The sequence below is a fragment of the Sebastes fasciatus genome, chromosome 12, assembly GCF_043250625.1.
Source record: "Sebastes fasciatus isolate fSebFas1 chromosome 12, fSebFas1.pri, whole genome shotgun sequence".
NCBI lineage: Eukaryota > Metazoa > Chordata > Actinopteri > Perciformes > Sebastidae > Sebastes > Sebastes fasciatus.
The window spans coordinates 35,421,616-35,446,058 of NC_133806.1; the positions used below are offsets into that span (position 1 = coordinate 35,421,616).

Below are 24,443 nucleotides of genomic sequence, written 5' to 3' on the forward strand. Positions count from 1 at the left end.
AGACCGTTGCTATGTATAGCAGACCGTTGCTACGTATAGCAGACCGTTGCTACGTATAACAGACCGTTGCTACTTATAGCAGACCGTTGCTACGTATAGCAGACTGTTGCTACATATAGCAGATCGTTGCTATGTATAACAGACCGTTGCTATGTATAAAAGACTGTTGCTATTAACAGACCGTTGCTATGTATAGCAGACCGTTCCTATGTATAACAGACCGTTGCTATGTATAACAGACTGTTGCTATGTATAGCAGACCGTTGCTATGTATAACAGACCGTTGCTATGTATAAAAGACTGTTGCTATTAACAGACCGTTGCTATGTATAGCAGACCGTTCCTATGTATAACAGACCGTTGCTATGTATAACAGACTGTTGCTATGTATAGCAGACCGTTGCTATGTATAACAGACCGTTGCTATGTATAAAAGACTGTTGCTATTAACAGACCGTTGCTATGTATAGCAGATCGTTGCTATGTATAGCAGACCGTTGCTATGTATAACAGACTGTTGCTATGTATAACAGACCGTTGCTATGTATAACAGACCGTTGCTATGTATAACAGACCGTTGCTATGTATAAAAAAACGTTGCTATGTATAACAGACTGTTGCTATTAACAGATCGTTGCTATGTATAGCAGACCGTTGCTATGTATAACAAACCGTTGCTATGTATAACAGACTGTTGCTATTAACAGATCGTTGCTATGTATAGCAGACTGTTCCTATGTATAACAGACCGTTGCTATGTATAACAGACTGTTGCTATGTATAACAGACCGTTGCTATGTATAACAAACCGTTGCTATGTATAACAGACTGTTGCTATTAACAGACCGTTGTTTTGTATAGCAGACCGTTGCTATGTATAACAGACCGTTGCTATGTATAACAGACCGTTGCTATGTATAACAAACCGTTGCTATGTATAACAGACTGTTGCTATTAACAGACCGTTGCTTTGTATAGCAGACCGTTGCTATGTATAACAGACCGTTGCTATGTATAGCAGACCGTTGCTATGTATAGCAGACCGTTGCTATGTATAGCAGACCGTTGCTATGTATAGCAGACCGTTGCTACGTATAGCAGACCGTTGCTACGTATAACAGACCGTTGCTACTTATAGCAGACCGTTGCTACGTATAGCAGACTGTTGCTACATATAGCAGATCGTTGCTATGTATAACAGACCGTTGCTATGTATAAAAGACTGTTGCTATTAACAGACCGTTGCTATGTATAGCAGACCGTTCCTATGTATAACAGACCGTTGCTATGTATAACAGACTGTTGCTATGTATAACAGACCGTTGCTATGTATAAAAAAACGTTGCTATGTATAACAGACTGTTGCTATTAACAGATCGTTGCTATGTATAGCAGACCGTTGCTATGTATAACAGACTGTTGCTATGTATAACAGACCGTTGCTATGTATAACAGACCGTTGCTATGTATAACAGACTGTTGCTATGTATAACAGACCGTTGCTATGTATAAAAAAACGTTGCTATGTATAACAGACTGTTGCTATTAACAGATCGTTGCTATGTATAGCAGACCGTTGCTATGTATAACAAACCGTTGCTATGTATAACAGACTGTTGCTATTAACAGATCGTTGCTATGTATAGCAGATTGTTCCTATGTATAACAGACTGTTGCTATGTATAACAGACCGTTGCTATGTATAACAAACCGTTGCTATGTATAACAGACTGTTGCTATTAACAGACCGTTGCTTTGTATAGCAGACCGTTGCTATGTATAACAGACTGTTGCTATGTATAACAGACCGTTGCTATGTATAACAGACCGTTGCTATGTATAACAGACTGTTGCTATGTATAACAGACCGTTGCTATGTATAAAAAAACGTTGCTATGTATAACAGACTGTTGCTATTAACAGATCGTTGCTATGTATAGCAGACCGTTGCTATGTATAACAAACCGTTGCTATGTATAACAGACTGTTGCTATTAACAGATCGTTGCTATGTATAGCAGACTGTTCCTATGTATAACAGACTGTTGCTATGTATAACAGACCGTTGCTATGTATAACAAACCGTTGCTATGTATAACAGACTGTTGCTATGTATAACAGACCGTTGCTATGTATAAAAAAACGTTGCTATGTATAACAGACTGTTGCTATTAACAGATCGTTGCTATGTATAGCAGACCGTTGCTATGTATAACAGACTGTTGCTATGTATAACAGACCGTTGCTATGTATAACAGACCGTTGCTATGTATAACAGACTGTTGCTATGTATAACAGACCATTGCTATGTATAAAAAAACGTTGCTATGTATAACAGACTGTTGCTATTAACAGATCGTTGCTATGTATAGCAGACCGTTGCTATGTATAACAAACCGTTGCTATGTATAACAGACTGTTGCTATTAACAGATCGTTGCTATGTATAGCAGACTGTTCCTATGTATAACAGACCGTTGCTATGTATAACAGACTGTTGCTATGTATAACAGACCGTTGCTATGTATAACAAACCGTTGCTATGTATAACAGACTGTTGCTATTAACAGACCGTTGCTTTGTATAGCAGACCGTTGCTATGTATAACAGACCGTTGCTATGTATAACAGACCATTGCTATGTATAACAAACCGTTGCTATGTATAACAGACTGTTGCTATTAACAGACCATTGCTTTGTATAGCAGACCGTTGCTATGTATAACAGACCGTTGCTATGTATAGCAGACCGTTGCTATGTATAACAGACCGTTGCTATGTATAGCAGACCGTTGCTATGTATAGCAGACCGTTGCTACGTATAGCAGACCGTTGCTACGTATAACAGACCGTTGCTACTTATAGCAGACCATTGCTACGTATAGCAGACTGTTGCTACATATAGCAGATCGTTGCTATGTATAACAGACCGTTGCTATGTATAAAAGACTGTTGCTATTAACAGACCGTTGCTATGTATAGCAGACCGTTCCTATGTATAACAGACCGTTGCTATGTATAACAGACTGTTGCTATGTATAGCAGACCGTTGCTATGTATAACAGACCGTTGCTATGTATAAAAGACTGTTGCTATTAACAGACCGTTGCTATGTATAGCAGACCGTTCCTATGTATAACAGACCGTTGCTATGTATAACAGACTGTTGCTATGTATAGCAGACCGTTGCTATGTATAACAGACCGTTGCTATGTATAAAAGACTGTTGCTATTAACAGACCGTTGCTATGTATAGCAGATCGTTGCTATGTATAGCAGACCTTTGCTATGTATAACAGACTGTTGCTATGTATAACAGACCGTTGCTATGTATAACAGACCGTTGCTATGTATAACAGACTGTTGCTATGTATAACAGACCGTTGCTATGTATAAAAAAACGTTGCTATGTATAACAGACTGTTGCTATTAACAGATCGTTGCTATGTATAGCAGACCGTTGCTATGTATAACAAACCGTTGCTATGTATAACAGACTGTTGCTATTAACAGATCGTTGCTATGTATAGCAGACTGTTCCTATGTATAACAGACCGTTGCTATGTATAACAGACTGTTGCTATGTATAACAGACCGTTGCTATGTATAACAAACCGTTGCTATGTATAACAGACTGTTGCTATTAACAGACCGTTGTTTTGTATAGCAGACCGTTGCTATGTATAACAGACCGTTGCTATGTATAACAGACCGTTGCTATGTATAACAAACCGTTGCTATGTATAACAGACTGTTGCTATTAACAGACCGTTGCTTTGTATAGCAGACCGTTGCTATGTATAACAGACCGTTGCTATGTATAGCAGACCGTTGCTATGTATAACAGACCGTTGCTATGTATAGCAGACCGTTGCTATGTATAGCAGACCGTTGCTACGTATAGCAGACCGTTGCTACGTATAACAGACCGTTGCTACTTATAGCAGACCGTTGCTACGTATAGCAGACTGTTGCTACATATAGCAGATCGTTGCTATGTATAACAGACCGTTGCTATGTATAAAAGACTGTTGCTATTAACAGACCGTTGCTATGTATAGCAGACCGTTCCTATGTATAACAGACCGTTGCTATGTATAACAGACTGTTGCTATGTATAGCAGACCGTTGCTATGTATAACAGACCGTTGCTATGTATAAAAGACTGTTGCTATTAACAGACCGTTGCTATGTATAGCAGACCGTTCCTATGTATAACAGACCGTTGCTATGTATAACAGACTGTTGCTATGTATAGCAGACCGTTGCTATGTATAACAGACCGTTGCTATGTATAAAAGACTGTTGCTATTAACAGACCGTTGCTATGTATAGCAGATCGTTGCTATGTATAGCAGACCGTTGCTATGTATAACAGACTGTTGCTATGTATAACAGACCGTTGCTATGTATAACAGACCGTTGCTATGTATAACAGACCGTTGCTATGTATAAAAAAACGTTGCTATGTATAACAGACTGTTGCTATTAACAGATCGTTGCTATGTATAGCAGACCGTTGCTATGTATAACAAACCGTTGCTATGTATAACAGACTGTTGCTATTAACAGATCGTTGCTATGTATAGCAGACTGTTCCTATGTATAACAGACCGTTGCTATGTATAACAGACTGTTGCTATGTATAACAGACCGTTGCTATGTATAACAAACCGTTGCTATGTATAACAGACTGTTGCTATTAACAGACCGTTGTTTTGTATAGCAGACCGTTGCTATGTATAACAGACCGTTGCTATGTATAACAGACCGTTGCTATGTATAACAAACCGTTGCTATGTATAACAGACTGTTGCTATTAACAGACCGTTGCTTTGTATAGCAGACCGTTGCTATGTATAACAGACCGTTGCTATGTATAGCAGACCGTTGCTATGTATAACAGACCGTTGCTATGTATAGCAGACCGTTGCTATGTATAGCAGACCGTTGCTACGTATAGCAGACCGTTGCTACGTATAACAGACCGTTGCTACTTATAGCAGACCGTTGCTACGTATAGCAGACTGTTGCTACATATAGCAGATCGTTGCTATGTATAACAGACCGTTGCTATGTATAAAAGACTGTTGCTATTAACAGACCGTTGCTATGTATAGCAGACCGTTCCTATGTATAACAGACTGTTCCTATGTATAACAGACTGTTGCTATGTATAACAGACCGTTGCTATGTATAACAAACCGTTGCTATGTATAACAGACTGTTGCTATGTATAACAGACCGTTGCTATGTATAAAAAAACGTTGCTATGTATAACAGACTGTTGCTATTAACAGATCGTTGCTATGTATAGCAGACCGTTGCTATGTATAACAGACTGTTGCTATGTATAACAGACCGTTGCTATGTATAACAGACCGTTGCTATGTATAACAGACTGTTGCTATGTATAACAGACCATTGCTATGTATAAAAAAACGTTGCTATGTATAACAGACTGTTGCTATTAACAGATCGTTGCTATGTATAGCAGACCGTTGCTATGTATAACAAACCGTTGCTATGTATAACAGACTGTTGCTATTAACAGATCGTTGCTATGTATAGCAGACTGTTCCTATGTATAACAGACCGTTGCTATGTATAACAGACTGTTGCTATGTATAACAGACCGTTGCTATGTATAACAAACCGTTGCTATGTATAACAGACTGTTGCTATTAACAGACCGTTGCTTTGTATAGCAGACCGTTGCTATGTATAACAGACCGTTGCTATGTATAACAGACCATTGCTATGTATAACAAACCGTTGCTATGTATAACAGACTGTTGCTATTAACAGACCATTGCTTTGTATAGCAGACCGTTGCTATGTATAACAGACCGTTGCTATGTATAGCAGACCGTTGCTATGTATAACAGACCGTTGCTATGTATAGCAGACCGTTGCTATGTATAGCAGACCGTTGCTACGTATAGCAGACCGTTGCTACGTATAACAGACCGTTGCTACTTATAGCAGACCGTTGCTACGTATAGCAGACTGTTGCTACATATAGCAGATCGTTGCTATGTATAACAGACCGTTGCTATGTATAAAAGACTGTTGCTATTAACAGACCGTTGCTATGTATAGCAGACCGTTCCTATGTATAACAGACCGTTGCTATGTATAACAGACTGTTGCTATGTATAGCAGACCGTTGCTATGTATAACAGACCGTTGCTATGTATAAAAGACTGTTGCTATTAACAGACCGTTGCTATGTATAGCAGACCGTTCCTATGTATAACAGACCGTTGCTATGTATAACAGACTGTTGCTATGTATAGCAGACCGTTGCTATGTATAACAGACCGTTGCTATGTATAAAAGACTGTTGCTATTAACAGACCGTTGCTATGTATAGCAGATCGTTGCTATGTATAGCAGACCTTTGCTATGTATAACAGACTGTTGCTATGTATAACAGACCGTTGCTATGTATAACAGACCGTTGCTATGTATAACAGACTGTTGCTATGTATAACAGACCGTTGCTATGTATAAAAAAACGTTGCTATGTATAACAGACTGTTGCTATTAACAGATCGTTGCTATGTATAGCAGACCGTTGCTATGTATAACAAACCGTTGCTATGTATAACAGACTGTTGCTATTAACAGATCGTTGCTATGTATAGCAGACTGTTCCTATGTATAACAGACCGTTGCTATGTATAACAGACTGTTGCTATGTATAACAGACCGTTGCTATGTATAACAAACCGTTGCTATGTATAACAGACTGTTGCTATTAACAGACCGTTGTTTTGTATAGCAGACCGTTGCTATGTATAACAGACCGTTGCTATGTATAACAGACCGTTGCTATGTATAACAAACCGTTGCTATGTATAACAGACTGTTGCTATTAACAGACCGTTGCTTTGTATAGCAGACCGTTGCTATGTATAACAGACCGTTGCTATGTATAGCAGACCGTTGCTATGTATAACAGACCGTTGCTATGTATAGCAGACCGTTGCTATGTATAGCAGACCGTTGCTACGTATAGCAGACCGTTGCTACGTATAACAGACCGTTGCTACTTATAGCAGACCGTTGCTACGTATAGCAGACTGTTGCTACATATAGCAGATCGTTGCTATGTATAACAGACCGTTGCTATGTATAAAAGACTGTTGCTATTAACAGACCGTTGCTATGTATAGCAGACCGTTCCTATGTATAACAGACCGTTGCTATGTATAACAGACTGTTGCTATGTATAGCAGACCGTTGCTATGTATAACAGACCGTTGCTATGTATAAAAGACTGTTGCTATTAACAGACCGTTGCTATGTATAGCAGACCGTTCCTATGTATAACAGACCGTTGCTATGTATAACAGACTGTTGCTATGTATAGCAGACCGTTGCTATGTATAACAGACCGTTGCTATGTATAAAAGACTGTTGCTATTAACAGACCGTTGCTATGTATAGCAGATCGTTGCTATGTATAGCAGACCGTTGCTATGTATAACAGACTGTTGCTATGTATAACAGACCGTTGCTATGTATAACAGACCGTTGCTATGTATAACAGACCGTTGCTATGTATAAAAAAACGTTGCTATGTATAACAGACTGTTGCTATTAACAGATCGTTGCTATGTATAGCAGACTGTTGCTATGTATAACAAACCGTTGCTATGTATAACAGACTGTTGCTATTAACAGATCGTTGCTATGTATAGCAGACTGTTCCTATGTATAACAGACCGTTGCTATGTATAACAGACTGTTGCTATGTATAACAGACCGTTGCTATGTATAACAAACCGTTGCTATGTATAACAGACTGTTGCTATTAACAGACCGTTGTTTTGTATAGCAGACCGTTGCTATGTATAACAGACCGTTGCTATGTATAACAGACCGTTGCTATGTATAACAAACCGTTGCTATGTATAACAGACTGTTGCTATTAACAGACCGTTGCTTTGTATAGCAGACCGTTGCTATGTATAACAGACCGTTGCTATGTATAGCAGACCGTTGCTATGTATAACAGACCGTTGCTATGTATAGCAGACCGTTGCTATGTATAGCAGACCGTTGCTACGTATAGCAGACCGTTGCTACGTATAACAGACCGTTGCTACTTATAGCAGACCGTTGCTACGTATAGCAGACTGTTGCTACATATAGCAGATCGTTGCTATGTATAACAGACCGTTGCTATGTATAAAAGACTGTTGCTATTAACAGACCGTTGCTATGTATAGCAGACCGTTCCTATGTATAACAGACCGTTGCTATGTATAACAGACTGTTGCTATGTATAACAGACCGTTGCTATGTATAAAAAAACGTTGCTATGTATAACAGACTGTTGCTATTAACAGATCGTTGCTATGTATAGCAGACCGTTGCTATGTATAACAGACTGTTGCTATGTATAACAGACCGTTGCTATGTATAACAGACCGTTGCTATGTATAACAGACTGTTGCTATGTATAACAGACCGTTGCTATGTATAAAAAAACGTTGCTATGTATAACAGACTGTTGCTATTAACAGATCGTTGCTATGTATAGCAGACCGTTGCTATGTATAACAAACCGTTGCTATGTATAACAGACTGTTGCTATTAACAGATCGTTGCTATGTATAGCAGATTGTTCCTATGTATAACAGACTGTTGCTATGTATAACAGACCGTTGCTATGTATAACAAACCGTTGCTATGTATAACAGACTGTTGCTATTAACAGACCGTTGCTTTGTATAGCAGACCGTTGCTATGTATAACAGACTGTTGCTATGTATAACAGACCGTTGCTATGTATAACAGACCGTTGCTATGTATAACAGACTGTTGCTATGTATAACAGACCGTTGCTATGTATAAAAAAATGTTGCTATGTATAACAGACTGTTGCTATTAACAGATCGTTGCTATGTATAGCAGACCGTTGCTATGTATAACAAACCGTTGCTATGTATAACAGACTGTTGCTATTAACAGATCGTTGCTATGTATAGCAGACTGTTCCTATGTATAACAGACTGTTGCTATGTATAACAGACCGTTGCTATGTATAACAAACCGTTGCTATGTATAACAGACTGTTGCTATGTATAACAGACCGTTGCTATGTATAAAAAAACGTTGCTATGTATAACAGACTGTTGCTATTAACAGATCGTTGCTATGTATAGCAGACCGTTGCTATGTATAACAGACTGTTGCTATGTATAACAGACCGTTGCTATGTATAACAGACCGTTGCTATGTATAACAGACTGTTGCTATGTATAACAGACCGTTGCTATGTATAAAAAAACGTTGCTATGTATAACAGACTGTTGCTATTAACAGATCGTTGCTATGTATAGCAGACCGTTGCTATGTATAACAAACCGTTGCTATGTATAACAGACTGTTGCTATTAACAGATCGTTGCTATGTATAGCAGACTGTTCCTATGTATAACAGACCGTTGCTATGTATAACAGACTGTTGCTATGTATAACAGACCGTTGCTATGTATAACAAACCGTTGCTATGTATAACAGACTGTTGCTATTAACAGACCGTTGCTTTGTATAGCAGACCGTTGCTATGTATAACAGACCGTTGCTATGTATAACAGACCATTGCTATGTATAACAAACCGTTGCTATGTATAACAGACTGTTGCTATTAACAGACCGTTGCTTTGTATAGCAGACCGTTGCTATGTATAACAGACCGTTGCTATGTATAGCAGACCGTTGCTATGTATAACAGACCGTTGCTATGTATAGCAGACCGTTGCTATGTATAGCAGACCGTTGCTACGTATAGCAGACCGTTGCTACGTATAGCAGACCGTTGCTACGTATAACAGACCGTTGCTACTTATAGCAGACCGTTGCTACGTATAGCAGACTGTTGCTACATATAGCAGATCGTTGCTATGTATAACAGACCGTTGCTATGTATAAAAGACTGTTGCTATTAACAGACCGTTGCTATGTATAGCAGACCGTTCCTATGTATAACAGACCGTTGCTATGTATAACAGACTGTTGCTATGTATAGCAGACCGTTGCTATGTATAACAGACCGTTGCTATGTATAAAAGACTGTTGCTATTAACAGACCGTTGCTATGTATAGCAGACCGTTCCTATGTATAACAGACCGTTGCTATGTATAACAGACTGTTGCTATGTATAGCAGACCGTTGCTATGTATAACAGACCGTTGCTATGTATAAAAGACTGTTGCTATTAACAGACCGTTGCTATGTATAGCAGATCGTTGCTATGTATAGCAGACCTTTGCTATGTATAACAGACTGTTGCTATGTATAACAGACCGTTGCTATGTATAACAGACCGTTGCTATGTATAACAGACTGTTGCTATGTATAACAGACCGTTGCTATGTATAAAAAAACGTTGCTATGTATAACAGACTGTTGCTATTAACAGATCGTTGCTATGTATAGCAGACCGTTGCTATGTATAACAAACCGTTGCTATGTATAACAGACTGTTGCTATTAACAGATCGTTGCTATGTATAGCAGACTGTTCCTATGTATAACAGACCGTTGCTATGTATAACAGACTGTTGCTATGTATAACAGACCGTTGCTATGTATAACAAACCGTTGCTATGTATAACAGACTGTTGCTATTAACAGACCGTTGTTTTGTATAGCAGACCGTTGCTATGTATAACAGACCGTTGCTATGTATAACAGACCGTTGCTATGTATAACAAACCGTTGCTATGTATAACAGACTGTTGCTATTAACAGACCGTTGCTTTGTATAGCAGACCGTTGCTATGTATAACAGACCGTTGCTATGTATAGCAGACCGTTGCTATGTATAACAGACCGTTGCTATGTATAGCAGACCGTTGCTATGTATAGCAGACCGTTGCTACGTATAGCAGACCGTTGCTACGTATAACAGACCGTTGCTACTTATAGCAGACCGTTGCTACGTATAGCAGACTGTTGCTACATATAGCAGATCGTTGCTATGTATAACAGACCGTTGCTATGTATAAAAGACTGTTGCTATTAACAGACCGTTGCTATGTATAGCAGACCGTTCCTATGTATAACAGACCGTTGCTATGTATAACAGACTGTTGCTATGTATAACAGACCGTTGCTATGTATAAAAAAACGTTGCTATGTATAACAGACTGTTGCTATTAACAGATCGTTGCTATGTATAGCAGACCGTTGCTATGTATAACAGACTGTTGCTATGTATAACAGACCGTTGCTATGTATAACAGACCGTTGCTATGTATAACAGACTGTTGCTATGTATAACAGACCGTTGCTATGTATAAAAAAACGTTGCTATGTATAACAGACTGTTGCTATTAACAGATCGTTGCTATGTATAGCAGACCGTTGCTATGTATAACAAACCGTTGCTATGTATAACAGACTGTTGCTATTAACAGATCGTTGCTATGTATAGCAGATTGTTCCTATGTATAACAGACTGTTGCTATGTATAACAGACCGTTGCTATGTATAACAAACCGTTGCTATGTATAACAGACTGTTGCTATTAACAGACCGTTGCTTTGTATAGCAGACCGTTGCTATGTATAACAGACTGTTGCTATGTATAACAGACCGTTGCTATGTATAACAGACCGTTGCTATGTATAACAGACTGTTGCTATGTATAACAGACCGTTGCTATGTATAAAAAAATGTTGCTATGTATAACAGACTGTTGCTATTAACAGATCGTTGCTATGTATAGCAGACCGTTGCTATGTATAACAAACCGTTGCTATGTATAACAGACTGTTGCTATTAACAGATCGTTGCTATGTATAGCAGACTGTTCCTATGTATAACAGACTGTTGCTATGTATAACAGACCGTTGCTATGTATAACAAACCGTTGCTATGTATAACAGACTGTTGCTATGTATAACAGACCGTTGCTATGTATAAAAAAACGTTGCTATGTATAACAGACTGTTGCTATTAACAGATCGTTGCTATGTATAGCAGACCGTTGCTATGTATAACAGACTGTTGCTATGTATAACAGACCGTTGCTATGTATAACAGACCGTTGCTATGTATAACAGACTGTTGCTATGTATAACAGACCGTTGCTATGTATAAAAAAACGTTGCTATGTATAACAGACTGTTGCTATTAACAGATCGTTGCTATGTATAGCAGACCGTTGCTATGTATAACAAACCGTTGCTATGTATAACAGACTGTTGCTATTAACAGATCGTTGCTATGTATAGCAGACTGTTCCTATGTATAACAGACCGTTGCTATGTATAACAGACTGTTGCTATGTATAACAGACCGTTGCTATGTATAACAAACCGTTGCTATGTATAACAGACTGTTGCTATTAACAGACCGTTGCTTTGTATAGCAGACCGTTGCTATGTATAACAGACCGTTGCTATGTATAACAGACCATTGCTATGTATAACAAACCGTTGCTATGTATAACAGACTGTTGCTATTAACAGACCGTTGCTTTGTATAGCAGACCGTTGCTATGTATAACAGACCGTTGCTATGTATAGCAGACCGTTGCTATGTATAACAGACCGTTGCTATGTATAGCAGACCGTTGCTATGTATAGCAGACCGTTGCTACGTATAGCAGACCGTTGCTACGTATAGCAGACCGTTGCTACGTATAACAGACCGTTGCTACTTATAGCAGACCGTTGCTACGTATAGCAGACTGTTGCTACATATAGCAGATCGTTGCTATGTATAACAGACCGTTGCTATGTATAAAAGACTGTTGCTATTAACAGACCGTTGCTATGTATAGCAGACCGTTCCTATGTATAACAGACCGTTGCTATGTATAACAGACTGTTGCTATGTATAGCAGACCGTTGCTATGTATAACAGACCGTTGCTATGTATAAAAGACTGTTGCTATTAACAGACCGTTGCTATGTATAGCAGACCGTTCCTATGTATAACAGACCGTTGCTATGTATAACAGACTGTTGCTATGTATAGCAGACCGTTGCTATGTATAACAGACCGTTGCTATGTATAAAAGACTGTTGCTATTAACAGACCGTTGCTATGTATAGCAGATCGTTGCTATGTATAGCAGACCTTTGCTATGTATAACAGACTGTTGCTATGTATAACAGACCGTTGCTATGTATAACAGACCGTTGCTATGTATAACAGACTGTTGCTATGTATAACAGACCGTTGCTATGTATAAAAAAACGTTGCTATGTATAACAGACTGTTGCTATTAACAGATCGTTGCTATGTATAGCAGACCGTTGCTATGTATAACAAACCGTTGCTATGTATAACAGACTGTTGCTATTAACAGATCGTTGCTATGTATAGCAGACTGTTCCTATGTATAACAGACCGTTGCTATGTATAACAGACTGTTGCTATGTATAACAGACCGTTGCTATGTATAACAAACCGTTGCTATGTATAACAGACTGTTGCTATTAACAGACCGTTGTTTTGTATAGCAGACCGTTGCTATGTATAACAGACCGTTGCTATGTATAACAGACCGTTGCTATGTATAACAAACCGTTGCTATGTATAACAGACTGTTGCTATTAACAGACCGTTGCTTTGTATAGCAGACCGTTGCTATGTATAACAGACCGTTGCTATGTATAGCAGACCGTTGCTATGTATAACAGACCGTTGCTATGTATAGCAGACCGTTGCTATGTATAGCAGACCGTTGCTACGTATAGCAGACCGTTGCTACGTATAACAGACCGTTGCTACTTATAGCAGACCGTTGCTACGTATAGCAGACTGTTGCTACATATAGCAGATCGTTGCTATGTATAACAGACCGTTGCTATGTATAAAAGACTGTTGCTATTAACAGACCGTTGCTATGTATAGCAGACCGTTCCTATGTATAACAGACCGTTGCTATGTATAACAGACTGTTGCTATGTATAACAGACCGTTGCTATGTATAAAAAAACGTTGCTATGTATAACAGACTGTTGCTATTAACAGATCGTTGCTATGTATAGCAGACCGTTGCTATGTATAACAGACTGTTGCTATGTATAACAGACCGTTGCTATGTATAACAGACCGTTGCTATGTATAACAGACTGTTGCTATGTATAACAGACCGTTGCTATGTATAAAAAAACGTTGCTATGTATAACAGACTGTTGCTATTAACAGATCGTTGCTATGTATAGCAGACCGTTGCTATGTATAACAAACCGTTGCTATGTATAACAGACTGTTGCTATTAACAGATCGTTGCTATGTATAGCAGATTGTTCCTATGTATAACAGACTGTTGCTATGTATAACAGACCGTTGCTATGTATAACAAACCGTTGCTATGTATAACAGACTGTTGCTATTAACAGACCGTTGCTTTGTATAGCAGACCGTTGCTATGTATAACAGACCGTTGCTATGTATAACAGACCGTTGCTATGTATAACAAACCGTTGCTATGTATAACAGACTGTTGCTATTAACAGACCGTTGCTTTGTATAGCAGACCGTTGCTATGTATAACAGACCGTTGCTATGTATAGCAGACCGTTGCTATGTATAACAGACCGTTGCTATGTATAGCAGACCGTTGCTATGTATAGCAGACCGTTGCTACGTATAGCAGACCGTTGCTACGTATAGCAGACCGTTGCTACGTATAACAGACCGTTGCTACTTATAGCAGACCGTTGCTACGTATAGCAGACTGTTGCTACGTATAGCAGATCGTTGCTACGTATAGCAGATCGTTGCTTCTGTATAGCAGACTGTTGCTATGTATAACAGACCGTTGCTATGTACACACGTAGGCAAAATTGTTGGTATCCTTCCGTTAAAGAAAGAAAAACCCACAATAGTCACTGAAATAACTTGAAACTGACAAAAGTAATAATAAATGAAAATTCACTGAAAATTAACTAATGAAAATCAGATATTGTTTTTGAATTGTGGTTCAACAGAATTATTTTAAAAAACAAACTAATGAAACTGGCCTGGACAAAAATGATGGTACCCTTAACTTAATATTTAGTTGTACAACCTTTTGAGGCAATCACTTCAATCGAGTGATTTCTGTAACTCTTAATGAGTCTGCCTATTTACAGGGTCAAAAGAAAGAAAGAAGTCACTGTGCTGTTTGGTATCATGGTGTGTACCACACTGAACATGGACCACAGAAAGCTAAGGAGAGAGTTGTCTCAGGAGATTAGAAAGAAAATTATAGACAAGCATGTTGAAGGTAAAGGCTATAAGACCATCTCCAAGCAGCTTGATGTTCCTGTGACTACAGTTGCACATATTATTCAGAAGTTTAAGGTCCATGGGACTGTAGCCAACCTCCCTGGACGTGGCCGCAAGAGGAAAATTGATGACAAATTGAAGAGACGGATAGTACGAATGGTAACCAAAGAGCCTATAACAACTTCCAAAGAGATTAGAGGTGAACTCCAAGGTCAAGGTACATCAGTGTCAGATTGCACCATCCGTCGCTGTTTGAGCCAAAGTAGACTTAATGGAAGACAACCGAGGAGGACGCAAATCATAAAAAAACGAGACTGGAATTTGCCAAAATGCATATTGACAAGCCACAAAGCTTCTGGGAGAATGTCCTTTGGACAGATGAGACAAAACTGGAGCTTTTTGGCATGTCCCATCAGCTCTATGTTCACAGACGCAAAAATGAAGCATACACAGAAAAGAACACTGTACCTAATGTGAAACATGGAGGAGGCTAGGTTATGTTATGGGGCTGCTTTGCTGCATCTGACACAGGGTGTCTTGAATCTGTGCAGGGTAAAATGAAATCTGAACACAATCAAGGCATTCTGGAGCGAAATGTGCTGCCCAGTGTCAGAAAGCTTGGTCTCAGTTGCAGGTCATGGGTCCTCCAACAGGATAATGACCAGAAACACAGCTAAAAACACCCAAGAATGGCTAAGAACAAAATATTGGACTATTCTGAAGTGGCCTTCTATGAGCCCTGATCTAAATCCTATTGAACATCTGTGGAAGGAGCTGAAACATGCATTCGGAGAAGGCACCCTTCAAACCTGAGACAGCTAGAGCAGTTTGCTCAAGAGGAGTGGGCCAAAATACCTGTCGACAGGTGCCGAAGTCTCATTGAGAGTTACAGAAATCACTCGATTGAAGTGATTGCCTCAAAAGGTTGTACAACTAAATATTAAGTTAAGGGTACCATCATTTTTGTCCAGGCCAGTTTCATTAGTTTGTTTTTTAAAATGATTCTGTTGAACCACAATTCAAAAGCATTATCTGATTTTCATCAGTTAATTTTCAGTGAAATTTTATTTATTATTACTTTTGTCAGTTTCAAGTTATTTCAGTGACCATTGTGGGTTTTTCTTTCTTTAACGGAAGGGTACCAACAATTTTGCCTACGTGTGTATAACAGACTCGCTGTACATTATCCCTTACTAATTCCCCGCCCACCGTAGCGAGTGAGGGGAATCTTCCTGTGGTGAAACAGGTGATCTCACAGACAATGCCTTGTTCAGTGTAAATACCGTTAATAAGTTCAAAGCACACATACAGCAGGATATTTGTGTGATTTAAACAGCTGTCTTTGTAGATTATGCTTCACTAAACACATGAAAAATGGATTTGGCGCATTAAAAAACGCGAGAGGTATCCGTCAGACGTCAACTCATGGAGTCAGTGTGGACTGATACATCTATTAAAATGGAAGTGCATCTGTTCTGGGAGGTGTGCGAGTGACAAGTGTCAAAAGTGCTTCTAAAAACGCTTTCAGTGGGGATTGGCTGTAAGAGTAAGATAGGTGAGTTGAGACCACAATATGAATCATCAACATTACAACAGGCTCGTTGGAGATGAACTGCGCCTCGCCAGGAAAGTAGACGAGATCAGGCGGCAGCAGCAGGGGGCGGAGACAGAAAGCTGTTTCCAAAAGAATTTACAGGGAAGTCACAGAAATAATGACATCCTGTTAGATCCAATCTGTAGGCCACTTGTAGTTTTCAGACCACGTTGGGATTTATCTATATTTGTTTGTAAATATATGTGGAAATGTGCGTCTGGTGTTGGATTCTATCCTTTAATATTTTTATGTCTGACTTGTACAACATGTGGTGTTTGCTGTCAAAACTAAGAGCCAATCAGCTCTTTGATCAGGCGACAGCCAGGCGTTTCCCACAATGCCCTGGGTCTTGCAGATGGTGGAGAGCAACTGCGGCCGCCTCGATCTCGTGAGGTCATCGTTGCCCACGTGTGCACAACACCAGAGCAAGCCGCGATCAAGTCAAATCTAACCGGCATGCACGGCGATCGCCGGTGATCGATTCTGCACAGGCCTGGCTCATCCCCTACGAGCCTAATGACATCACTGATGACATCACCTGCAGGCAAAGTAAAGAGGCGTGGCTCCAGAGACGTTCGGCCGGTTGATGTCCGCTCCACTGTCCAGAAGGCACAACACCGTCTAAGCCGACAAAATACACACTGGGATCACATACTGGCAAATATTTCACTGACATACTGGATAACAAGAGAAAAAACGGATTTCAGCAACACTCAAGTATAACAATTTCAAGATTTACAGAAATAATTTTGGTGTCTACATTCTCAATCATCAATAGGATAAAAGCTTATGAAATGAGGGAATCTTTCCAGTGGACAACATCTGGTATATTATCCATAATTCTGGAGGAGGGCCAAGCTTGGACAGCAGCCTTTGGCTGTGGCTGGCTCATGCTATGGTCACATTAGGTAACTCAAGTGAAAGGCTGCATCATTACAACACTATGACATGCAGTATATGTATTTAATGGTTATAACACTAACTCACAGGAGGGTGCAGTGAATGGACCAGGATGTGTTAGCTAAGCATTGAGGTGAAGCTGATCCTGAACACACATATCAGTCATGTATTTGATAGAAGTATCAGGTTTAAATCCTGGGAGGAATGCCTGCCTTTACAACACTGTCTTGGCCAATTTTACAATCTTAGGTGCTGTAAAGAGCACACAGCCAGTCACAATCACTATGGTAGATGTCAGAGCTTCCCAAGAAATACGGATCAAAGAGAATATAGAAAGTATTCTGAGGCAACACAAAAGTAGTTAAGAGATACTGTACATTTCCCACAGTGAGCTTACAGGGGCTCTGTAGCCTGTCAACAACTGCTTTTACTGCCGGTAAAACGCAACCTTTACTGCCCTCAAACAACAGGCCATAAAGGCCTACAGTATGCTACGGGCCGTGTTATTTTTCTGTGTTGTTGCCAAGATTAACCTTCATGTGATCAGTCCGCCACTGTGCTTCTCCGGTGCAGTTACATTGTGCTTAGAAATTGCTGACTTTGTGGGTAATTGTTAGCTTCGTTTGTAATAGCACAAGTTGTTAAATAGAGGCACTGGTGTATTGTGTTTTGGGACTGACTGGGCAGGGATTAGTTTTTTAGTATAGAATACAGAACGCTGAGCACCTCTGTTATTAGAGACACTAGCAAAAGGGGTGGCTGCCACTATTGTGTTTTGTTTTTCTACGATAAGTGTAGGAAGGATAGAGTTTTATTTATAGTTTCTATTTTGGGGGAGTTTGGTCAGTTAGACAGCTGTGAATCTAAGTTATCAGGAGCCATCCGCAGCCTTTTCCTACACTCGTCTACCTTTGCTGACACGGCTGTGTGTGTGTGTGTGTGTGTGTGTGTGTGTGTGAGTGTGTGTGTGTGTGTGTCTGTGTTTTGCATGTGCTCGCTGCGTCTTTGCTACTGACTCATGTTGTTTTTTTGATTGTCCATTTTTCAATAAACGGCAACCTTACGCCTGACAACACCGGCTTACAGCATGTTCCTTCCCTTACCTGTAGACCTCACTGGGACAAAAGAGCCTAACAAGCAGCCCCTAGAAGCCATGCTGCTCCTAACGCCCAGCTGGACTGAACAGTGGCTTCAATTTATCAAGCCAAACACCAACATCTGTTGCCAACATTTGAGTCCTATGCTCTAACTAGGGCTAAAAATACAGATCAGATTTTTTTCAATTAAAGAGATATTTTCGAATTGGCTTACAGTTTTGTGTCCGTTCTGACAGGCTACATGTAGAGCTGTCTGCCCCATGGCGTCCTCCACATCCACGTTGGACACATGCTGGACCAGATCATAGAGGAGTTCCGTCCTTCCATTCACTGCCAACCAGTGGATCTGCAGCAGAGGTTCACATGGACAATCAGGAGGAGTTCATTAACCACCCGTCACAGAGATAACACTACAGTCATTTGATTAGCAACGATGATTACAATGATTTTAAGACATTCAATACAACATGAACCACAGCCGGGGGATTACAGTCCACTCACAGCAGTCAGTCCCTCATTGTTGCAAATGTTCACATCAGCGTTGTATTCCAGTAGTTTGCCCATACACTTCTTCTGTCTGAGGGAAACATGGAGGAAAGTGTTAAGTATCAGTGTCACTCTGTTTCACGCCATTTCACACTTCTATGACTACATGCAAATAACATCTACAAGACTAACAAGCAAGCATTTAAAAAGGAAAAATCAAAGTAATAGATCCATCCAGTTACATGTCTCACTAATGTCAACCATTTGATAAGATGACATTCGAATCAAGCAGCAGAAATACAGGAACAAAGTGAATGTTAGCCTGGCCAGCCACTGGATGTCTGGGTGATCTCGTTTTAAAGAGCAATACCATACTGGCTGGAGGTTGTCTGGGATGACACATATTACTGGAATAATCAATAAGGGGAAGTAATGTAGGACAAAAAAAATCTTGTTACGCACTAAGGCCACTGGCAGCATTTCTTAAGGAGAGTTCAAAGCATCCTGTGGCGTTACACATGCATGCACATATGCGCATGTGCATCGTGAATCCACATTCCTGCCAATAGTTTCACATGTGCCAAGAAAGACAGTAATGTGCCAACAAAAGGAAGGGAAGACTGCATTATAGTAAACACAGATGTAAACAATGCAGTATTTAAAAATTGGCTTTATATTTGATGTATGAGGAAGGAAATTAATTCAATATGTTTGCTGGACCTCAAGGATTCACACAATGTGTTTAGAAGAATCAGCAAATAACCAGGTAAGGTCGGCATGTGTAAAAGTGAACTCACTGGACCAAGTGTCATAAGACTTTGAATACAAACATGTTAAGACGAAAGATGAAATGTAGTATGAGGCCCATACCCGTTCCTAGCAGCGAGGTGCAGAGGGGTACAGCCTGAGATGTCCTGGTAGTTTGGGTTGGCTCCTCTCTTCAGCAGTAGAACCAGACACTCCACTGACCCACAGCTGTACAGAGAGAACACAGAACAACTACGTAACCATGTAAGGCGTCAGTAACTATGCATCTACTTGACGCTGCTTTCCTACGCAGAAGCATGAGAAATGGAGCTCCATCATTTCGCCCTCCAAACAATCGTGCTGTCAAGTCGCGCAGCAGAACTAGGCTCGGTGTTGTTTTTTACAGAAATAAAACCCATTTAGTTCATTTTGGTATATCAGCGCCGTGTTATCAATACATAGTCGGACGACAGACGCTACAAACTGAGAGTGAAAGAGTCTGCTCCGTACGGAGTCTCAGCTCAGAGTAGCAGGAGTCAGATTTCACACACACGGGATGACAGAGAGTTGACAGACAAAAAGTGGTGTTGAAGCCAAAAGAAAAAGTGTTTATTTGGCAATATTTCTGATTTAAACCCAATGCTATAAGGGAGGGAACCATTACGTTAATGGGGTAATCACCGCGAGGAGGACAGTGAGTGAGTTTCATGTTAACGTTAAATTAACAACTACTTGTTATCTTTATCCTGATATATCCTACACGTTACCATTATTTTTGTTTGAGACAACTGGCATTGTTTTTGAGCCAAGTATGTTCCATACAACGTTTGCAATGGCAAACTGCTGAAGGCTACTGTGTTTTAGCTAACATAATGTAACCATAGCTCGTAGCAGTGGGCTATCATCCTAATCGGTCTGTGTCATCCATCATCAAAATATAACATTAGCATTTTAAATAAATATTTATTGGTCTGTCACCATGTCAGTGAATTTAAACTACTGCTTGCAATCTGAGGATATATAGAGAGAGAGTGTGTGTGCGTGTACAGCCTCTGCTGTTTTCTTACAGTCATTGAGCTATACCTGAGGAATAAAGTCTCATCATTTTCCTTTTACCATGGTATCGAATTGGGTATCAAGAATCGTGGAAATTCACTGGTATTGGTATCGACTACTAGATTTCTGGTATCATGACATCCCTAGTCTTTGAGGCATGATTTACACACCTGTAAGTGTGTGTCTCAGGTTTCAAGGTAATGTATCAGGGTCACGGAGGATTTTGTGGTTTTGCTTGTTTCTTCATCTTTAGATTATGATGTAAGAATGACATTATGGGTAAGGGCATGGGTGTGTCCTGTTGTGACACTGATTTAGCCACAGATTAAAAGGTGAACATCGGGGTGGGGGCGGGAGTCACCCTTTCCACTGCACAATAAGCGCTCACAGAACAGTTCAACTGGTAGATCCATTTCCCCCTATGATCCCTTATTTTACAGGCCCAACAAACGACGGTACCTTCTGAGAACTGATGCAGAAGAAAAAAATGGCTCCCATTATTGAGAAACTTTTAACAGATAGAATTATTGTTCCATGCCCGACATCTTCATGCAACACTCCACTTCTTCTAGTGAAAGAAGCTGCTGGTAAATCCTGGTGACTTGTTCATGATCTGCGCGCTGTAAAAAGAAGCTGTGTTTGCTCAAACACCGGTTGTACCCAACCCAGCCACAACTTTGTCTTTTATTTAATTATATTACTTATAAAATATATATATATATTTTTTTTTTCCTTAAAACACTGAGCGGGACATTTTACAGTTGAAATATCAACTGTAAAAAGTCTCTGATGGACAAACTATGTAAAGAAGACACTGTTTCTAAATTACCTCACCCGACACCCATATTGTTATATCTGCAATAAGCTAATATTAGCTGGTCTAGCTCTAATATGAACCCGTGTGTTGTCACACACAACTTACTATAAGCACAAGACTGCACCTCAAATCAAAATTTTCTTCCAACCTAATTACCCATCTTTGTTGCATGTATAAAAGACGCCAAAATTTAAGGGTGTGCTTACTCTTATTTGAAGAGAACTAAAATGGCACTCGGAGAGCGCAGACCTCCGCCAACGCGTGACTTTAAACACACCTCCCAGCTGGCAGTACCATGAGGTGGTCGGCTTATTATTAACACGGTGTGTTTCAGTGTAACGTATCGGTGGATGCCTCTCTCATTCAGCAGCCTTGTTATGTCTGTATAACGTTACACTACGTTGTCTCTCATCCCGTCATCTACCGCTTTGTTCTTTCTCACCGCGGACGGACAGCAGCTCCCACACACGTATCTCTCTGCTCTCAGAAGGAGGCGGGGTCACGCGTCACCAATGCGTCATTAGTTACACAGCGCATGTGTTCTACCCTGTGGTTTTAATGCTTGGGCTGATCAGAATTTGTAAAAATATGCCAGCCACTAAAATCTAATGGTTTGTTCATTGTGCCACACCCCACCCCTCCAAAATAATTCATTAAAATCCATCTTGGACTTTTGGTGTAATCCTGTTAATGGACAAACAAACAAACAAACCAACGCCGGTGAAAACATGACCTCCTTCCTAGGCCTTCGGCCTTGGCGGAGGTAATAATATCTTACTTGGCAGCGATGTGTAGCAGACTTCTTTTCACTCGTCCAAAGGCGTAGTTCACATCAAACTTGGAGTTGAGCAGCAACTCTGACACTGATCTTTTAGAGACAGGATGCAACAAGTAAATCATTTCCTCTGGAGACAACAAAAATTCACCATACCCATTATAAGAAAGTAAAGACACAATGAGACTACTAGCAAAAGCTGATAAGCATGCCACGACACATGCATTCTTCCTCAAGCGCTGAGCTCAAAGTGTGTCAACACTAATACTAGGGGAGCAATGATTCATCTGCTACATCAATGTATCGATTTATATTCCTACTATCCAACTACATCCATAGGTACGATTGTATGGATACTAAGGATTTGTACCTTGTATTTAAGGACGACAAACGTTATATGAAAGTGATCTTTAGCACTTTTATTAGTAAAGGAATGTTAAACGTTACTCCGGTTCACTCTCCAGACATGCGCCAGCTTGCCAGCTCTGCCCTCTGCAGCGCGAGCATGCATCCATGGCGTGCATGCAGACGAACGGCGCATTGGACTCCTCGCTCTCTCACCCGGTAGAGGAGCAGGTCGGCAGAGTTTCAGGCGTTATCAATCACTTGACGAGGGCTGCTTCACCCACAGGTGCTTTCCGTTTTTTCATTCAGAGAAAATTACTTTCCTTTCCCCGTCATCATATTTATTAGCGAAGGGTTATGATTTTCGATTTGTCAAATAGTCGTTAAAGGGACTGTTTGTAACTTCTTACTCGTATAAATCAATCCGGGTCGGTGTCCCATACGCACTCACGTGTCGCTACGCTGTTCAGACTCAGACTCCAACACAAACTACAGTGAAGCACCAAAACCTCTTGGTTGTATCTAGTGAAGCCCGTCTGTTAAACAGTGTTGGCCGCGGTCGGAGGACGCGAGGGAGACCGTAGCTTTGGTCTCCAAGACCGGAGTCTCTGCTGTACTCACCTGCATGCGCTCACACTCCACACTGCAGAAGAGTTAGTTTAGCTCTGAGAATATCTAGTGAATAGAAATAACTGCTGCAGCTCCTCCAGACCAACAGGAAAAGCCAACACTAGGATCAGCATTGATTCATGGAGAGACCTTCGTCTGGTCAGCTAACATTACTGCCAAGCAGCTGAAATATAGAGTGATATTGTGCTTTTAGCTGACGTGTGTCGTCTCACTGTTTTAACAGATGTTCGCTCACATTCAGGTAGCGGGGCAAAGCATCAAGGGAGTAAAGCAAAAAACAGAACAGAAACTCAACTAACATTAGTCTAACGTAGTTTTAACATGTTGTTCCAGCTGTTTTTTAATGTATGAAAAGACCCCAGATGAACCCTGTAGGTGGACTACTGAATTACTATCAGCAGATTATTTAAACAGCGTTTGTAGAGGAATGATTCTGTCGTTAGCTGTTTGATCACTATCAGCAGTTTGATCACTATCAACTGTTTGATCACTATTAGCTGTTTGATCACTATCAGCTGTTTGATCACTATCACTTGCTTGATCACTATCAACTGTTTGATCACTATCAGCTGTTTGATCACCATCAGCGGTTGATCACTATCAGCTTGTTGATCACTATCAGCGGTTGATCACTATCAGCTGGTTGATCACTATCAGCTGTTTGATCACTATCAGCGGTTGATCTCTGTATTATTGATCTACCGTTTATATTGAAGATGAGGACAGAAGCAGCAGGTTAAACCACTGTTCA

The 24,443-nt window shown here is 40.2% G+C and overlaps 1 protein-coding gene and 1 long non-coding RNA gene across 3 annotated transcripts in view; one reads left to right on the plus strand and one right to left on the minus strand.

Annotated features, from left to right (window-relative positions):
* LOC141779815 (uncharacterized) overlaps nucleotides 1–24,443 on the plus strand; it is a 648,874-nt gene that overhangs the window by 196,045 nt on the left and 428,386 nt on the right. The window lies entirely within an intron of this gene.
* hace1 (HECT domain and ankyrin repeat containing E3 ubiquitin protein ligase 1) overlaps nucleotides 1–24,443 on the minus strand; it is a 90,185-nt gene that overhangs the window by 42,413 nt on the left and 23,329 nt on the right. For both annotated transcript variants that reach the window (XM_074654837.1, XM_074654836.1), the window contains exons 3-7: nucleotides 22,721–22,810; nucleotides 20,193–20,297; nucleotides 19,338–19,413; nucleotides 19,051–19,182; nucleotides 17,378–17,460 (exon numbers count right to left, since the gene is read on the minus strand). In XM_074654837.1, coding sequence (XP_074510938.1) covers nucleotides 17,378–17,460; nucleotides 19,051–19,182; nucleotides 19,338–19,413; nucleotides 20,193–20,297; nucleotides 22,721–22,810 — 486 coding nt within the window. The remainder of the gene's footprint in view (nucleotides 1–17,377; nucleotides 17,461–19,050; nucleotides 19,183–19,337; nucleotides 19,414–20,192; nucleotides 20,298–22,720; nucleotides 22,811–24,443) is intronic.